At 48.7% G+C, this 18,866-nt stretch overlaps 1 protein-coding gene across 1 annotated transcript in view; it reads right to left on the reverse strand.

Moving 5' to 3' along the window:
• Positions 1-7,651: 7,651 nt before the first annotated feature.
• map3k2 (mitogen-activated protein kinase kinase kinase 2) overlaps positions 7,652-18,866 on the reverse strand; it is a 38,953-nt gene continuing 27,738 nt past the window's right edge. Inside the window, exons 13-16 of the mRNA XM_033024957.1 lie at positions 17,689-17,820; positions 16,414-16,543; positions 13,275-13,452; positions 7,652-8,338 (exon numbers count right to left, since the gene is read on the reverse strand). Coding sequence (XP_032880848.1) covers positions 8,113-8,338; positions 13,275-13,452; positions 16,414-16,543; positions 17,689-17,820 — 666 coding nt within the window. The 3' untranslated portion in view covers positions 7,652-8,112. The remainder of the gene's footprint in view (positions 8,339-13,274; positions 13,453-16,413; positions 16,544-17,688; positions 17,821-18,866) is intronic.

Consider the following 18,866-nt stretch of genomic DNA (forward strand, 5'->3'; position numbering starts at 1 on the left):
TGCCGCCTCACCTGCTGATTTTCTCCAGCATTTTTGTCTACCTAAGATTTATCTCAGTGCTTTTGAATAGTGAACTGTGCACAAAAATGAATTTCACTGTACCCCGGTGCACGTGACAAATAAAGTACACGGCCAGGAAAACAAAGGCAAGAGATTGTGAAATAAATAGTTTTATTAAAGCTCTGCAAAGTGCTGAATACCATGGACTCTTTGACCCAGAACGGTTCCAGTTCAGAGCACTAACCTGGCACTTAGACCAACACACAGGCAAATGCCCTGTGAACCAGACCCACTGGACTCATGTTGAATCAGTGAGACACAGAACGCGTACCATCAATATACAGATTTCATAGAAACAAGATTATTGGTAACAAACCGAATATAAACATGGCTTTCTTTTACAATAAGTACAAAGAACTAATAAAAAGCAGTGAAGGTAAATAATAATGACAAATAAAAATCCCAGACATTTTATACACCTATACAAGTTAAAATGTAATACAGTCAAAAATGTACAACCAGTCAAGGATTCCTGTACATGGAATTTCTCAATGTGGCCTTGTTAACAACTGGCGTCTCTCAGTGCATTCGATGCCTCTTTGCCTCTGCCCACAGATTCTCCCATCTTGTCCATCTTGCCTTAGATGAACACTAAGAAGTTGGAGTAACTCAGTGGGTCAGGCCTGGGCAGCATCTCTGGGGGAAAGGAATAGGTGACGTTTCGGGTCGAGACCCATCTTCAACGCCTTGTCAAGGGAGAATATTTGGATTGAGTTTGAGCTTCAGTCGCTGGCCCACCTGGCAAGATTCTGCCCACATCGAACAAAATAAAAAAGCTAAGGAACTGCTGTGAGCCACTCTCTCGTACAAAATGGGGGCTTGTTTAAAAAAAAAAATCCTCTCTCTCTCTACGCGGAATCACTCAATCATTTCCAGACATTGCTTCGTTTAGTTTGGAGATACACAGCTCGGAAACAGGCCCTTCGGCCCGTCGAGTCCGAGCCGACCGACGATCACCCCGTGCACTGGCACATCAGGGACAATTTACAATCTTTACCGAAGCCAATTAACCTACAAACCTGTACGTCTTTGGAGCGTGGGAGGAAACCGCAGCACACGGGGAAAACCTAGGGAGAACGTGCAAACTCCGTACTGACAGCACCCCGAAGTCCGGATCGAACCGGTCTCTGGCGCTGGACGGCAGCAACTCTGCCACCGTGCCGCCCTACACCTGCGCCAACATGCACACGCGCGCACACACACAAACACAAACACACACACACACTCTTCCATTGCATTGGTTGAATGGGTGCCTGGATGCGACACCATGAACTAGGGATGAGTATTTCTGACCCAGAATTGTGCCGTACCTCCATTGCAAACGCTACCATTCCAGCCACTAAAATGTGCCATTTCTTCTAATAGCCTTAAAAACTAAACGTTTGAATTAAACACTGTTTGTGGAAGGGGGAGGGAAAGGGTTGCTGGGAAGGGAGAAGCAACCGATTCAAGGTGACCCAGGGGAACTGGAATGTTTGTTGAAGGGAACGGGTTGTCAAGATGGTCGGGAAATCCTTCTCTCGACTCATCTCAGTTACATTATAACATATAACCATATAACAATTACAGCACGGAAACAGGCCATCTCGGCCCTTCAAGTCCGTGCCGAACACTTATTCTCCCCTAGTCCCATCTACCTGCACTCAGACCATAACCCTCCTTTCCTTTCCCGTCCATATACCTATCCAATTTATTTTTAAATGATAAAATCGATGATCATTTGCATAACATTTGCAGCCGATCGCCCCTAGTTCCCCCAACACACAACACCAGAGCCTCCCATCTCATCTCACTGCTACCGTCAGGAAGGAGGTACAGGAGCCTGAAACCTGGCACCTCCCAGTCTAAAAACAGGCTCTTGAACACTATGTAGACACAAAAAGTTGAAGTAACTGCAGTTGTATAGGGTTCTTCTGCGGTTGTATAGGGCTCTGGTAAGACCACATTTGGACTATTGTGTACAGCTTTGGTCTCCGAATTTGAGGAAGGACATCCTTGTGATTGAGGCAGTGCAGCGTAGGTTCACGAGATTGATCCCTGGGATGGCGGGACGGTCATATGGGGAAAGATTGAAAAGACCAGGCTTGTATTACTGGAGTTTGGAAAGATGAGGGGAGATCTTATAGAAACATATAAAATTATAAAAGGACAGGACAAGCTAGATGTAGGAAAAATGTTCCCAATGTTGGGAGAGTCCAGAACCAGGGGCCACAGTCTTAGAATAAAGGGGAGGCCATTTAAGACTGAGGTGAGAAAAAACTTTTTCACCCAGAGAGTTGTGAATTTGTGGAATTCCCTGCCACACAGGGCAGTGGAGGCCAAGTCACTGGATGGATTTAAGAGAGTTAGATAGAGCTCTAGGGGCTAGTGGAGTCAAAGGATATGGGGAGAAGGCAGGCACGGGTTATTGGTTGCGGACGATCAGCCATGATCGCAATGAATGGCGCTGCTGGCTCGAAGGGCCGAATGGCCTCCTCCTGCACCTATTTTCTATGTAACTCAGCGGGACTATCCTACACCAGGGACAATTTTTACAATCTTACCAATGCCAATTAATCTACAAACCTCCACGTCTTTGGAGTGTGGGAGGGAACCGAAGATCTCAGAGCAAAGCCATGCAGGTGAACGTACAAACTCCGTACAGACAGCACCCGTCGTCGGGATCGAACCTGTGTCTCTGGAGTTGCAAGCGCTGTAAAGCAGCAATTCTACCGCTGCCCCACTGTGTACCCTTTACAAATAGCTCAGTCTAGTAGCTTTAACTGTTTCGCGGTAAAAATAACAGAGTGCACAATCTATAGGGACAACAGCTGGAAAGGCTGCAGAGAAGATTTACGAGGATGTAGCCAGAACTCGAGGGTCAGAGCTACGGGGTGGGGAGGTTGTGCAGGCTGGGAGTTTATTCCGTGGAGTGCAGGATACTGAGGGGTGATCTGATAGAGGTGTATAAAACCATGAGAGGAATAGATCGGGTGAATACACAGTCAGAGTACTAAATTAAGAATCAGAAGGCGGAGGTTTAAGGTGGGAGGTGAGGAAAGATTTATAGGAACCTGAGGGGCAGGTGGTGTATGAAACAAGCTGCCAGCGGAGGTAGTTGAGGCAGATACCATAACAATATTTGGCAAAAGACATTTGGACAGTGACAATGAGAGGACAGGTTTAGAGGGATATGGGTCAGACACAAGCACGGTGGGACAATCATAGATGGGCCATTTTGGGTAAGGGTTATTTCTATGCTCTGTGACTTTATCTCGTCAGCCGTTCAAATTCTGTTGACTGTGGGTTACAACAAAATGCGACAATTATTTGGCTCGAAGGGCCGAATGGCCTCCTCCTGCACCTATTTTCTATGTTTCTATGATTAGTTTCACTTGGCATCATGTGTGGCACAAACATTGTGGGCCGGAGAGTCTGTTCATGTGATAGGAGTAGAATTAGGCCATTCGGCCCCTCAAGTCTACTCCTCCATTCAATCGTGGCTGATTTATCTCTCCCTCCAAACCTCATTCTCCTGCCTTATCCCCATAACCCCTGACAACCGTAATAATCAAAGCACAAGTTCCTGTGCTGTACTGTTTTATGTTTTATTATTTGTGGGTTTTTGGAAACGTGTGATTATCAGTTTGCCTCTGTGTAAGAACAAAAATGGAAGTTAAAAGCTGAACTATACAGCAACAAACGAGAACACTGAAGAACAATACCGCTCATAGAACTCTAGAAGTCTTCTGTTCCTTTGCATGGTGTCGATTTAGTTTAGTTTAGGAACATAGACAATAGGTGCAGGAGTAGGCCATTCGGCCCTGCGAGCCAGCACCGCCATTCAATGGCTCATCATCCACAATCAGTACCCCGTTCCTGCCTTCTCCCCATATCCCCTGACTCCACTATCTTTAAGAGCTCTATCTAACTCGTATCCCTTGATTCCGTTAGCCCAAAGAGCTAAATCTAACTCTCTCTTGAAAACATCCAGTGAATTGGCCTCCACTGCCTTCTGAGGAGGCCAATTAGTTTAGTTTAGAGATACACAGCGCGGAAACTGGACCTTTGGCCCACCAAGTCCACACCAACCGGCAATTCGAGCACAGGAACACTATCCTACACACAGGGGACAATTTATATTCACACCAAGCCAATGAATCTACAAACCTATCTTTGGTGTAAATCAGCATCTAGTGTACCTTCCTGCACATGGATTGAATGGCACCTGATTTAGATTGAGGGGGCAATGTTTTTGGTTCCTGAGATTAAACAAACTCAGATAACTTAAATTGCAGGTGAGCAGAATTGGAGAACATTGTGGTTGGCACAGCAGGGAATAACATGAAAGCACCAGTGATTTTGCTGCAATGTTCACGCTTTTGATGTGACCAGTGATTTTGTTTCGTGTCAGCATGGCGTGCCGGAGCCTCTAAACAGTCAAACACTAGATTTTCGCTGTAATTTAGAAGATTGTGAGGGGATCTTATAGAAACTTACAAAATTCTTAAGGGGTTGGACAGGCTAGATGCAGGAAGATTGTTCCCAATATTGGGGAAGTCCAGAACAATGGGGTCACAGTTTAAGGATAAGAGGGAAGTCTTTTAGGACCGAGAAGAGAAAAAAAAGAATTCACACAGAGTGGTGAATCTGTGGAATTCTCTGCCACAGAAGGTAGTTGAAGCTAGTTCATTGGCTATATTTAAGAGGGAGTTAGATGTGGCTAAAGGGATCAGGGGGTATGGAGAGAAGGCAGGTACAGGATACTGAGTTGGATGATCAGCCATCATCATGTTGAATGGCGGTGCAGGCTCGAAGGGCCGAATGGCCTACTCGTGCACCTATTTTCTATGTTTCTATGTTTCTAATTTTTAGAATTGTAGATACAAAAGCATGAGAGGAATAGATCGGGTAGACGCACAGAGTCTCTTGCCAAGAGTAGGGGAATCGAACACCAGGGGACACAGGTTTAAAGTAAAGGTTTAAAGAAAAGATTTTATACGAATCTGAGGGGTGGCATTTTCACGCAAACGACTCTACCAACCGTGCCACAGTGCCGCCCTCAAAGCGCCTCCTATCTGTCTGGAAATAAAATACAATGGGTATACTGATGTCTATTTGGCAAGGGGGATAGCACCAAGAAACAGACAATGATCAAACTTGGATCAGACAGTGCAACGGGCAAACCTGACCAGATGCCAGCCGTGGCCAGACAGAGTCTGTGTCACAGACAGTCACACACAGACAGCCCTGGTCACACACAGACAGCCCTGGCCAGACAGAGTCTGTGTCACAGTCACACACAGACAGCCTTGGTCAGACAGGGTTTGGTCACACACACACACACAGCCGTGTCCAGACGTGTCAGACAGTCACACACAGACAGCCGTGGTTAGACAGTCACACACAGACAGCCCTGGTCAGACAGGGCTTGGTCACAGACAGTCACACATACACACAGCCGTGGCCAGACGTGTCACAGACAGTTAGACACAGACAGCCGTAGCCAGACAGGGTCTGTGTCACAGACAGTCACACACATTCAGCCATGGTCAGACAGGGTTTGGTCACAGACAGCCGTGGTCAGACAGGGTCTGTGTCACAGACAGTCACACACAGACAGCCCTGGTCAGACAGGGTTTGGTCACAGACAGTCACACACAGACAGCCGTGGCCAGACAGGGGTCTTACCTCAGCAGAATCCAAGGACAAAGACACAGAGAACAAAGACACGGGCCTGTCTGGAGTGTTGCCTGTGACAGGAGCTGTAGACAAGTGCACCAACGAGAGGCTCCACACACCGACTCTACATCAACAACCACCCCTTCAAGGAGGACACATTAGCTTTTGAGACACAGCACGGAAACAGGCCCTTCGGCCCACTGAGGCCCCGCTGACCAGCTATCACCACGCACACTAGCACTATCCTACAGGGACAATTTATAATCTTACCGAAGCCTATTAACCTACAAACCCGCACGTTTTTGGAATGTGAGAGGAAACCGGAGCACCCGGAGAAAATCCACGGAGTCACGGGGAGAACGTACAAACTCCGTACAGACAGCACCCATAGTCGGGATGGAACCCGGGCCTCTGCCGCTGTGAGGCAGCAGCTCTACCCGCTGCGCCATTCTTCCACCATTTCGTCTGGGGCAAGCGGCTTGCTGATGTGGAAGTAGGAGGAAGGAGTTTGGTTACACCGTGCCCTTTCACCCCTCTCACCATAATTCTACGCGGCAATGCTGGAACATGAGCTGATCAGCGAAGATTCTAGAGGACTGAAGATAGACACAAAATGCTGGAGTAACTCGGCGGGACAGGCAGCATCTCTGGATGGAAGGAATGGGCGTTTCGGGTCGAGACCCTTCTTCAGACTCGACCAGAAACGTCACCCATTCCGACAAAGGATACAAAGGACATTTATTATCACATACACCAATTGGTTCCCTCCAGAGATGACAATAGACAAAAGACTATAGGTGCAGGAGTAGGCCAATTCGGCCCTTCGAGCCAGCACCGCCATTCAATGTGATCATGACTTATCATCCACAATCAGTACCCCGTTCCTGCTTTCTCCCCATATCTCCTGACGCTATCTTTAAGAGCCCTGTCTAGCTCTCTCTTGAAAGTATCCAGAGAACCGGCCTCTGAGGCAGAGAATTCCACAGACTCACAACTCTGTGTGAAAGTGTTTCCTCGTCTCCGTTCCAAATGGCTCACCCCTTGTTCCTAAACTGTGGCCCCTGGTTCTGGACTCCCCAAACATTGGGAACATGCCTGTCCGGCCGAGTTACTCCAGCCTTTTGTGTCTACCTTCAGTGTAAAGCTGCACCTGCAGTTCCTTCCTACACATTCTAGAGGACAAACTGTACACAGCTAATCAGCAATGGAGGAGAGACTCTCCTCTGCAACTTACTGAGGGCAAACACATTCGGGGGGGGGGGGGGGGGGGGGGGTTCAGTCTTTGCCCTCGGCAGGCGATAGATAAACTCTTACACTTAAGGGCCTGTCCCACTTACGCGGTTTCTTCGGTGACTTGCCGGCACCCGTCATTAGTTGCAGCAGGTTGCCGAAACTTTCCAACATGTTGAAAATCCAGCGGCGACCAGAAAAATGTACGACTCTTTTGACAATAGACAACAGGTGCAGGAGTAGGTCATTCGGCCCTTCGAGCCAGCACCGCCATTCAATGTGATCATGGCTGATCATCCCCAATCACGACCCCGTTCCTGCCTTCTCCCCATATCCCCTGACTCCGCTATCTTTAAGAGCCCTATCTAGCTCTCTCTTGAAAGTATCCAGAGAACCGGCCTCCACCGCCCTCTGAGGCAGAGAATTCCACAGACTCACCACTCTCTGTGAGAAAAAGTGTTTCCTCGTCTCCGTTCTAAATGGCTTACCCCTTATTCTGAACTACTCACGACCATACAGGCCTCACCCCGCGACTTGTGGCCCCTGTCGCGGGGTGAGGCCTGTATGGTCGTGAGTAGTTCAGAACAAGCCTGAAGACTTGTCGCGGGGTGACGCCTGTATGGCCGTGAGTAGTCGCCCAAAGAGTCGTGCCTTTTTCTGGTCGCCGCCGGATTTTCAACATGTTGAAAATTTCTGTTCATATCCGTTCAGGTCGTGAGTAGTCGCCCAAAGACGCGAGTGGTCGCTCAAAAAGTCGTACCTTTTTTTCTGGTTGCCGCTGGATTTTCCACACGTTGAAAATGTTCGGCGACCGGCTGCGACGAATGACGGGTGCCGGCAAGTCGCCGGGAAAAAAATGGCGTAAGCGGGACTATCCCTTTCGTGAGGGAAAGAGGGGGGTCGCCACCGAACCTGGCGATTAGTGATCAGGAATGAGTTATGTAATAAAGTGCTTTACCTTGAACATCAGAATACCGTGTGAACATACTGTAAAAAATCTTCCGATCGTTCCCCTTTTGCGGGAATGCAAAAAAATCTCATTATAAATACAACTCGAAGTATAAATTACACCCTAGGGAACCACCTAGAATCACCAAAATTATACGGTAAAAAGTGCAATCAGATAGAAAAAACAAACGCGTCAGATGTTGAGGTTGGCCGCTAGTGAGAGTGCACAAAGGTGTGGCGTAAGAGTTCTTCCGCTGGCGGCCTCTGCTTCATCGGAACAAAGATCTTTTTCAAAAAGTCCCGGCAGTGTTCGGACACGTGGGGAGGCAGCTGAGGGTTGGTGGGCTGGGTGGCGATCTTGAAAATGGCCGCCATGGCTTCAAACTCGGCCCAGGGGGGCTTCTCTGTCAACATCTCCACCACCGTGCACCCAACGCTCCTACACAACGCAGGGGGGGGGAGGGGGAGGCAAAGAGGCAAACGTCAACGGTGGTCGGAGCACCCGGAGAAAACCCACGCGAGAGGAAACGACTACAAAAAGTAGTAATCACTGCCCAGTCCATCATCGGCTCTGACCTCCCTTCCATCGAGGGGATCTATCGCAGTTGCTGCCTCAAAAAGGCTGGCAGTATCATCAAGGACCCACACCATCCTGGCCATACACTCATCTCCCTGCTACCTTCAGGTAGAAGGTACAGGAGCCTGAAGACTGCAACGTCCAGGTTCAGGAATAGCTATTTCCCCACAGCCATCAGGCTATTAAACTTGGCTTGGACAAAACTCTGAACATTAATAGCCCATTATCTGTTATTTGCACTTGATCAGTTTATTTATTCATGTGTGTATATATTTGTACAATGGTATATGGACACACTGATCTGTTCTGTATTCATGCCTACTATGTGCTGAAGCAAAGTAAGAATTTCATTGTCCTATCAGGGACACATGACAATAACTCTCTTGACTCTTGAATCTTGGGTCACCGGGGGAGGGGGGGGGGGGTGGTGGTGGGGGGGAGAGAACATAGGCCCAAGACCTGAACATTAAGGGCCTGAGGGAGCGTTAGACCAGTGGAAAGCCCTGGGTGTCACATTAATCAGCAGGCAGCCAGTTCAACAGCAGAACATAGAATAGTACAGCACAGGAACAGGCCCTTCGGCCCACTATGTCTGTGCCAAACAAGATGCCAAGATCAACTCTTATCTGCTTGCACATAATCCATATCCCTCCATATCAATGTGCCTATCCAAAAGCTTCCAGTTCATTCCCCAACCTCCACTTTCAGTCTGAAGAAGGGTCCTGACCCAATACACAATGGACAATAGGTGCAATTCGGCCCTTCAAGCCAGCACCGCCATTCAATGTGATCATGGCTGATCATCCCCAATCAGTACCCCGTTCCTGCCTTCTCCCCATGTCCCCTGACTCCGCTATCTTTAAGAGCCCTATCTAGCTCTCTCTTGAAAGCATCCAGAGAACCTGCCTCCACCGCCCTCTGAGGCAGAGAATTCCAAAGACTCACAACTCTCTGTGTGAAAAAGTGTTTCCTCATCTCCGTTCTAAATGGCTTACCCCTTATTCTTAAACTGTGGACCCTGGTTCTGGACTCCCCCAACATCAGGAACATGTTTCCTGCCTGTAGCGTGTCAAACCCTTAATAAGATGCCCTCTCATCCTTCTAAACGTACAAACGTACAAACTCCGTACAGGCAGGGTGCCGGCGTCCACTGAACTGCAGATTAATGTGACATCCAGAACTTTCCATCGTCAGCAGCAGTGCCAGAGAGGGTCAAGAGGAGGTTTACAAGAATGATCCCAGGAATGAGTAGGTTAATGCCTGATGAGCGTTTGACGGCACTAACTCCATTTAGAAGGATGAGGGGGCACCTCATTGAAACTTACCGAATAGTGAAAGGCCTGGATAGAGTGGATGTGGAGAGGATGTTTCCACTAGTGGGAGAGTCTAGGACCAGAGGTCATAAACTCAGAATTAAAGGACGTTCCTTTAGGAAGGAGATGAGGAGGAATTTCTTTAGTCAGAGGGTGGTGATTCTGTGGAATTCTTCGCCACGGAAGGCTGTGGAGGCCAAGTCAATGGATATTTTTAAGGCAGAGATAGATAGATTCTTGATTAGTACGGGTGTCTGAGGTTATGGGGAGAAGGCAGGAGAATGGGGTTAGGAGGGAGAGATAGATCAGCCATGATTGAATGCCGGAGTAGACTTGATGGACCGAATGGCCTAATTCTGCCCCTATGACCTCGGACTATTTTTAATCGGACCTGACTGGACTTTACCTTGCACTAAACGTTATTCCCTTTATCACTGTGGACGGCTCGATTGTAATCATGTATTGTCTTTCCACTGACTGGTTTGCATGTAACAAAAGCTTTTCACTGTTCCTCGGTATACGGGACAATAAACTAAACTAAACTACACTAAAACTAAACGCAGCGGGTTCTGCAGCCTGTGATAAAAAGGACCGGCAGAAGCGGGTTTATACCAAAGACAGATACTAGAACGCTGGAGTTACTCAGCGGGTCAGGCATTTCAGTTTTGTTTATTGGCACATTGGTAGGCATTGTGGGCAGAAGGGCCTGTTCTTGTGCTGTATTGTTCTATATTCTACTTTCTCCAGAAGTCATAACTAACCACTGGCACACAAGGGTCAATACCAATTCTAATTAAAGGGCCTGTCCCACTCTCACAACCTAATTCACGACCTCTGCCGAGTTTGCCCTTGTCTCATACTCGCAGCATGGTCGTCACGAGATCGTAGGTGGGTCGTAGCAGGCCGTGATGCTAGTCGTGGGTACTCGTGGCAACAAGTAGGTTGGGGCATTTTTTCTAGCATGATGTAAAATGTCCACGAGTAAAAAAGGTCGTGAATTAGGTCGTGAAAGTAGGACAGGCCCGTAAGGAGGATTGAAATAGTTGAAAAAGACCAATTTTCCTTCCGGTGTGTTAACATTTTCTTTCTGGTGTTAACGCAGCGTTTATGAAACATTTAGACAGGTACATGGACAGGTTAGGTTGAGAGGAATATGGGCCAAACGCGAGTGGGTGGGACTAGTGTAGATGGGACATGTTGGTCAACGTGGGCAAGTTGGGCTGAAGGGCCTGTTTCCACGCTGTGTGACTCTGCCTCAGAGGGCGGTGGAGGCCGGTTCTCTGGATGCTTTCAAGAGAGAGCTAGATAGGGCTCTTAAAGATAGCGGAGTCAGGGGATATGGGGAGAAGGCAAGAACGGGGTACTGATTGGGGATGATCAGCCATGATCATATTGAATGGCGGTGCTGGCTCGAAGGGCCGAATGGCCTACTCCTGCACCTATTGTCTATTATCTATTGACCGGCTGTTTCTCTGAAAGGAGGTGTGCTCGGAGGTCAGGGCAGCAGGATCAAATTGGCCGTTGAAATGAAGCTGGGTTGAGCAGTAAACACGAGGAAGCAACACACGGAAATACTGGAGCAAACTGGGCAAATAATGTGGCATGGTCCATGCAAAATGGAAACATTTGCAACACAAATTATGGTTTGGAAAGGACAAGTCTCACCCCGGTCACTCTCTCTCCTCCCCTCTCCCATCGGGCAAGAGGTACAGAAGTGTGAAAACGAACGCACACCTCCAGATTCAGGGACAGTTTCTTCCCGGCTGTTATCAGGCAACTGAACCGTCCTCTTAACTAGAGAGTGGTCCCGAGATACTATCTCATTTGTGACCCCAGGACTATCCTTGATTGGACTTTGCTAAATGTTATTCCCTTATGATGTATCTACACACTGTATAAGACTCAATTGTAATCATGTATTGTCTTTCTGCTGACTGGATAGCAGGCAACTAAAGCTTTTCACTGTACCTCGGTACATGTGACCATAAACTGACCTGAACGGAAAGGGCCTGAGGGAGCGTTAGACCAGTGGAAAGCCCTGGGTGTCACATTAATCAGCAGACAGCCAGTTCAACAGCAGAACATAGAATAGTACAGCACAGGAACAGGCCATTCGGCCCACTATGTCTGTGCCAAACAAGATCAACTCTTATCTGCTTGCACATTATCCATATCCCTCCATGTCAATCAGGAGTAGGTGCCTACTCCTGCACCTATTGTCTATTGAGTATTGGGTCGGGACCCTTCTTCAGACTGAAGCTTCTCAGAATGACCCGTCTGCCTGGGTTTCCACCATGGTCGCAGCTACCAAGAAGAAGACAAGACTGATGGTTCACTCTAGACGTTGTCATGGATCTCTTACAAACATCTACAGAGTGTGGGTCCCCAGAGTAAGGGAATCGAGGACCAGAGGACATAGGTTTAAGGTGAGGGGGGAAAAGATTTAATAGGAATCTGAGGAGTAACTTTTTCACACTAAGGGTGGAGAGTGTATGGAACAAGCTGCCAGAGGAGGTAGTTGAGGCTGGGACTATCCCAACATTGAAGAAACAATTAGACAGGTACATGGATAGGTCAGGTTTGGAGGGATATGGGCCAAATGCAGGCAGGTGGGGCTAGTGTAGATGGGACATGTTGACCAGTGTGGGCAAGTTGGGCTGAAGGGGCTGTTTCCACACTGTATCACTGTAACTCCATAACCCAGAAGCTAATGTTATGGAGTGCGGGTCAAATCCTAATGCTGAGGCTGGTATGTTTGACCATCTATGTCATAAGTTCATAAATGACTAGAGGAGAATTAGGCCATTCGGCCCATCGTCTATTCCACCATTCAATCATCGCTGGTCTATCACTCCCTCTTAACCTCATTCTCCTGCCTTCTCCCTATAACCCGACACCCGTACTAATCAAGAATTTATCTATCTCTGCCTTAAAAATATCCACTGACTTGGGCTCCACAGCTGTCTGTGGCAGAATTCCACAGATTCACCACCCTCTGGCTAAATAAATTCCTCCTCATCTCCTTCCGAAAGGAATGTTCTTTAATTCTGAGGCTGTGTCCTCTGATCCTAGACTCTCCCACTAGTGGAAACATCCTCTCCACATCCATCTCCTTTCATTATTTGGTAAGTTTCAATGACGTTCCCCCCTCATTCTTCTGAACTCCAGCGAGTACAGGCCCAGTGCCGACAAACGCTCATCATATGTTAACCCACTCATTTCTGGGATCATTCTCGTAAACCTCCTCTAAACCCTCTCCAGAGCCAGCACATCCTTCCTCAGATATGGGGGTCTAAAACTGTTGACGATGTTCCAAATGTGGTCTGACCAGCACCTTATAGAGCCTCAGCATTACATCCGGTCTTTGTATCTAGTCCTCATGAAGTAAATGCTAGCGTTGCGTAGACCTTCTTCATTACCTCGCTGAGTGAGGGTGTTCACAATAAACCTCCCGGCTCTCTCCACCGGACGCGGCGGCAACTTACCAGATGTCGGCTTTCCTGCCATAGCCCTCGCCGCTGATCACCTCTGGGCTCATCCAGTAGGGAGTGCCGGTGACGGACTTCATCCCCGACCCAGACAGGCAGATGGTCTGCAGCCTCCGGCTCGCTCCAAAGTCTCCCAGCTTTACATTGCCCGCAGAGTCCCGCAGAATGTTCGCACCTATCGAAGGAAGAGCAGGCATCTCAGACACTTCCACACACAGTTCCCCAGCCCCAAACCACGATAACCTCAGACCCTTCCACACACAGTTCTCCAGCCCCAAACCACGATAACCTCAGACCCTTCCACACACAGTTCCCCAGTCCCAAACCACGATAACCTCAGACCCTTCCACACACAGTTCCCCAGTCCCAAACCACGATAACTTCAGACCCTTCCACACACAGTTCCCCAGTCCCAAACCACGATAACCTCAGACCCTTCCACACACAGTTCCCCAGTCCCAAACCACGATAACCTCAGACACCTTCCACACACAGTTCCCCAGTCCCAAACCACCATAACCTCAGACACCTTCCGCACACAGTTCCCCAGCCCCAAACCACGATAACCTCAGACACCTTCCACACAGTTCCCCAGCCCCAAACCACGATAACTTCAGACCCTTCCACACACAGTTCCCCAGTCCCAAACCACGATAACCTCAGACCCTTCCACACACAGTTCCCCAGTCCCAAACCACGATAACCTCAGACCCTTCCACACACAGTTCCCCAGTCCCAAACCACGATAACCTCAGACCCTTCCACACACAGTTCCCCAGTCCCAAACCACGATAACCTCAGACCCTTCCACACAGTTCCCCAGTCCCAAACCACGATAACCTCAGACCCTTCCACACACAGTTCCCCAGTCCCAAACCACGATAACCTCAGACACCTTCCACACACAGTTCCCCACCATCATCAGCTGCCCATGTGAAGTGTGAAAGCGCACACCTCCAGATTCAGGGACAGTTTCTTCCCGGCTGTTATCAGGCAACCGAACCGTCCTCTCACCAACTAGAGAGCGGTCCTGACCTCCCATCTACCTCATTGGAGACCCTCGGATTATCCTTGATCGGACTTTGCTGGCTTTACCTTGCACTAAACATTATTCCCTTTATCCTGTAATCTATACACTGTGAATGGCTCGATTGTAATCATGCATTGTCTTTCCGCTGACTGGTTAGCACGCAACAAAAGCTTTTCACTGTACCTCTAAACTACTAAAGTGAACTGCATGGTGGCACAGCGGTAGAGTTGCTGCCTTACAGCGTTGGAGACCCAGGTTCGATCCCGACTACGTAAAACCCATGTACATATATGCGTGGGTTTTCTCCGAGATCTTCAGTTTTTTCCCACACCCCAAAGATGTACAGGTTTGTAAGCTAATTGGCTTGGTATAAATGCCCCTAGTGTATGAGAAGTGCTAATGTTTGGGGATTGCTGGTTGGCGCTGACCCTGTGGTCCGAAGGGCTTGTTTCCGTGCTGTATCTCTAAACTAAACAAAACAAAACCAAAAGTGAAGGAAGGAACTGCAGATGCTGGTTTAAACCGAAGATAGACACCAAATGCTGGACTGACTCAGCAGGACAGGCAGCGTCTCTGGAGAGAAGGAATGGGCGACGCTTCGGGTCGAGACCCTTCTTGGTTAGGATGACGATGATGTTGGGGTATCACCACGTTCTGGTACCAGGCTTCTTCAGAAAAACACACCAGGGGAGCCACACGATGGCAGCCTCGCCAACAATCTGTCTGTCTTTTTTTTGTTATTTTTAGTGTATGTGAAAGTATGTGTTGATGTACTCTGGTTTGATTTATGTGGGGGGTGAGGGAGGGGGAGGGGGAGGGGGAAACCTTTTTTTCCAATCTCTAACCTTGCCGGAGATGCGATTGTTTTCCAGGTCGTATCTCCGGTCGCTCTGTGGCCTAACATTATGGAGCTGGAGGCCTTGCTCGGGACTGACTTTGAGCCCCACCGCGGGCTTACCATCGGAGCCTGCGATCCCTTGCCTGAGATCGACGCTCCAACCACGGCCTGCGGATTTCAACATCGAGGAGCTCGCGGTCTCGGGCAGAGACCAATGTCGGGAAGCTCCGAACGGTGCAGATTTCGACCAGCCCTGACCCGTGGTCCGATCGCCCGGCGCGGGGGATCTGAGAATCCCCCCCCCCAAAGTGGGAGCTTGATCGCCCCTACGCGGAGGGCCTGACCGCCGGCTATGGGAGCCAAGATCGTCCCGTCAACGGAAGATTGAACTTTTTTTCGCCTTGCATCACAGTGAGGAATGTGGAGGAGTCACTGTGGTGGATGTTCATGTTAAAATGTATTTTGTGTGTTCTGTTGCTTTTTATTGGTATTAATGTATGCCGAATAAAATTCTTTGTATGTTGCAAAACACACTTGGCTAATAAAGTATGATTATGATTACGATTAAACCAGCATCTGCAGTTCCTTCCTTCACTTTCGGTCTAGTTTAATTTAGTTTAGAGATACAGCGCGGAAACAAGCCCTTCGGATCCACCGAGTCCGGGCCGACCAGCGATCCCCGCACATTAACACTATACTACATACACAAAAAACAATTTTTACATTTGCACGAAGCTAATTAAGCTAAACCTGTACGTCTTTGTCCCCATTTTATGTCTAAGCTAAATGTGAAACTTAACTGAACACGGTAGTCCACTTCAACTCCCCCTCACATTCCGAATCCGACCTTTCTGTCCCGGGCCTCCTCCATGGCCAGTGAGTCCCCCCCCCGTAAATTGGAGGAGCAGCACCTCATATTTCGCTTGGGTATGAACATTGACTTCTCTAATTTCAGGTAGTCCCTGCTTTTTCCCTTTTTTCCCCTCCCCTCCCCAGCTCTCACACCGCCCACTGTCACCACCTCATCCTTTCTTCTTCTGCCCGCCCCCACCCCCCCACATCAGTCTGAAGAAGGGTCTCGACCCGAAACGTCACCTATTCCTTCGCTCCATAGACGCTGCCTGACCCGCTGAGTTTCTCCAGCATTTTTATCTACCTACGGTAGTCCGCGCGGTACTCTTATTATTCTGGGAGGAGGGTTCTTTGGCCGTCCAGCCCGTGCTGAGTGTCCGTGATGCTGGTGTGCTGGGCACCTCTGCCACGCTCACCTTTTACATCTCGGTGCACGATCATACTGCTGTGTAGATACGAAACGCCCTCCAGGATCTGCCGCGTGTACCGCCGGGTCACGTTCTCCGTCAGCGCCCCGTAGGCTTTCAGCTGGTCTTTGATCGAACCCTGTTGAGGGACAACACACTTCAGTTCAGTTTATTGTCCCGTGTACTGAGGTACAGCAAAAAGCTTTTGCTGCGTGCTAACCAGCCAGCCAGCAGACCACATTCTTCTGCAGTTGTATAGGGCTCTGGTGAGACCACATCTGGAGTATTGCGTACAGTTTTGGTCTCCTTATTTGAGGAAGGACATCCTTGTGATTGAGGCAGTGCAGCGTAGGTTCACCAGATTGATCCCTAGGATGGCGGGACTGCCATATGAGGAAAGATTGAAAAGACTAGGCTTGTATTCATTGGTGTTTAGAAGGATGAAGGGTTATCTTATAGAAACATATAAAATTATAAAAGGGCTGGACAAGCTAGATGCAGGAAAAATGTTCCCAATGTTGGGCGAGTCCAGAACCAGGGGCCACAGTCTTAGAATAAATGTGGAGGCCATTTAAGACTAAAGTGAGAAAAAACGTTTTCACACAGTTGTGAATTTGTGGAAATCCCTGCCACAGAGGGCAGTGGAAGCCAAGTCACTGGATGGATTAGATAGACAGTTAGATAGAGCCCCAGGGGCTAGTGGAATCAAAGGATATGGGGAGAAGGCAGGCACGGATTATTGATTGGGGACGATCAGCCATGATCACAATGAATGGCGGTGCTGGCGAGTGGCCTCCTCCTGCAACTATTTTCTGTGTTTCTATGTTTCTAAACCTACCTCCCTTCCATTTTACACCTCAATTTACACCTCACGCTGCCTCGGCAAGGCCAGCAGCATAATCAAGGACCAGTCGCACCCTAGCCACTCCCACGGGCAAAAAGTTAAAAAGTGTGAAAACGCACACCTCCAGATTCAGGGACAGTTTCTTCCTAGCTGTTAGCAAGCAACTGAACCATCCCATCACAACCAGAGTGCTGAACTATATACCTCATCCGGGACCCTCGGGCTATCTTTGATCGGACTTTACCTTGCACTAAACGTTATTCCTTTATCGGCTATTCCTGAACGGCTCGATTGTAATCATGCATAGTCTCTTTGCTGACTGGTTAGCAGGCAACAAAAGATTTTCACTGTACCTCGGTGCATGTGACATTAAATAAAACTGAGAAACAGGCCCTTTGGCCCACCGAGTCTGTGCCGACCAGCGATCATCCGGTACTTACCCCTGGCATGTACTCCATGAAGATCGAAAGGGTTCTGTCCTGAGGGTCCCTCAAGCAACCGTAGTACTGTACAATCCTCTCGTGCTGGAGATTCTTCAGCAGTTGGATCTCACATTCCAGAGCGTTTACCTCCTGAGAAGAAATAAACCCCCGTTAGTCCATCAGGAAATCCCAAATGTGCAATCTTCAGGAATCAGTGAATTGATATTTTAAAAATATTTTTTTTGACTGAAAGATATAGTATTGTGCGGCACGATGGCACAACGATAGAGCTACTGCCCTACAGCGCTAGATACCCGGGTTCCATCCTGACTACGGGTGCTGCCTGTACGGAGTTTGTATGCTCTCCCCGTGACCTGCGTGGGTTTTCTCCGAGATCTTCGGTTTCCTCCCACACTCCAAAGGCGTACAGGTTTGTAGGTTAATTGGCTTGGTATAAATTGTCCCCAGTGCGTGTTGGATAGTGCTAGCGTGTGTGGGGATCGTTGGTCAGTGTGGACTCAGTTGGCCGAAGAGCCTGTTTCAGCGCTGTATCTCTAAACTAAACTAAGCATGGAAACAGGCCCTTCGGCCCACTGACTATCAATCACCCGTTCACACTAGTTCTATGTTATCCCACTTTCTTATCCATGCCTGACATACTAGGGGCAATGTAACCTACAATTAACCTACAAACCTGCACGTCTTCGGCATGTGACAATAGACAACAGGTGCAGGAGGAGGCCATTCGGCCCTTCGAGCCAGCACCGCCATTCAATGTGATCATGGCTGATCATCCCCAATCAGTACCTCGTTCCTGCCTTCTCCCCATATCCCCTGACTCCGCTATCTTTAAGAGCCCTATCTAGCTCTCTCTTGAAAGTATCCAGAGAACCTGCCTCCACCGCCCTCTGAGGCAGAGAATTCCACAGACTCACAACTCTCTGTGAGAAAAAGTGTTTCCTCATCTCCGTTCTAAATGGCTTACCCCTTATTCTTAAACTGTGGCCCCTGGTTCTGGACTCCCCCAACATCGGGAACATGTTTCCTGCCTCTAGCGTGTCCAAACCCTTAACAATCTTATATGTTGGGAGGAAAATGGAGCACCTTGAGGAAACCCACGCGGGCACGGGGAGAACGTGCAAACTCCACACACACAGACAGCAGCTGAGGTCAGGCTCGAGCCCAGGGTCTCTGGC

Source organism: Amblyraja radiata, chromosome 7 (assembly GCF_010909765.2).
Source record: "Amblyraja radiata isolate CabotCenter1 chromosome 7, sAmbRad1.1.pri, whole genome shotgun sequence".
Lineage (NCBI taxonomy): Eukaryota > Metazoa > Chordata > Chondrichthyes > Rajiformes > Rajidae > Amblyraja > Amblyraja radiata.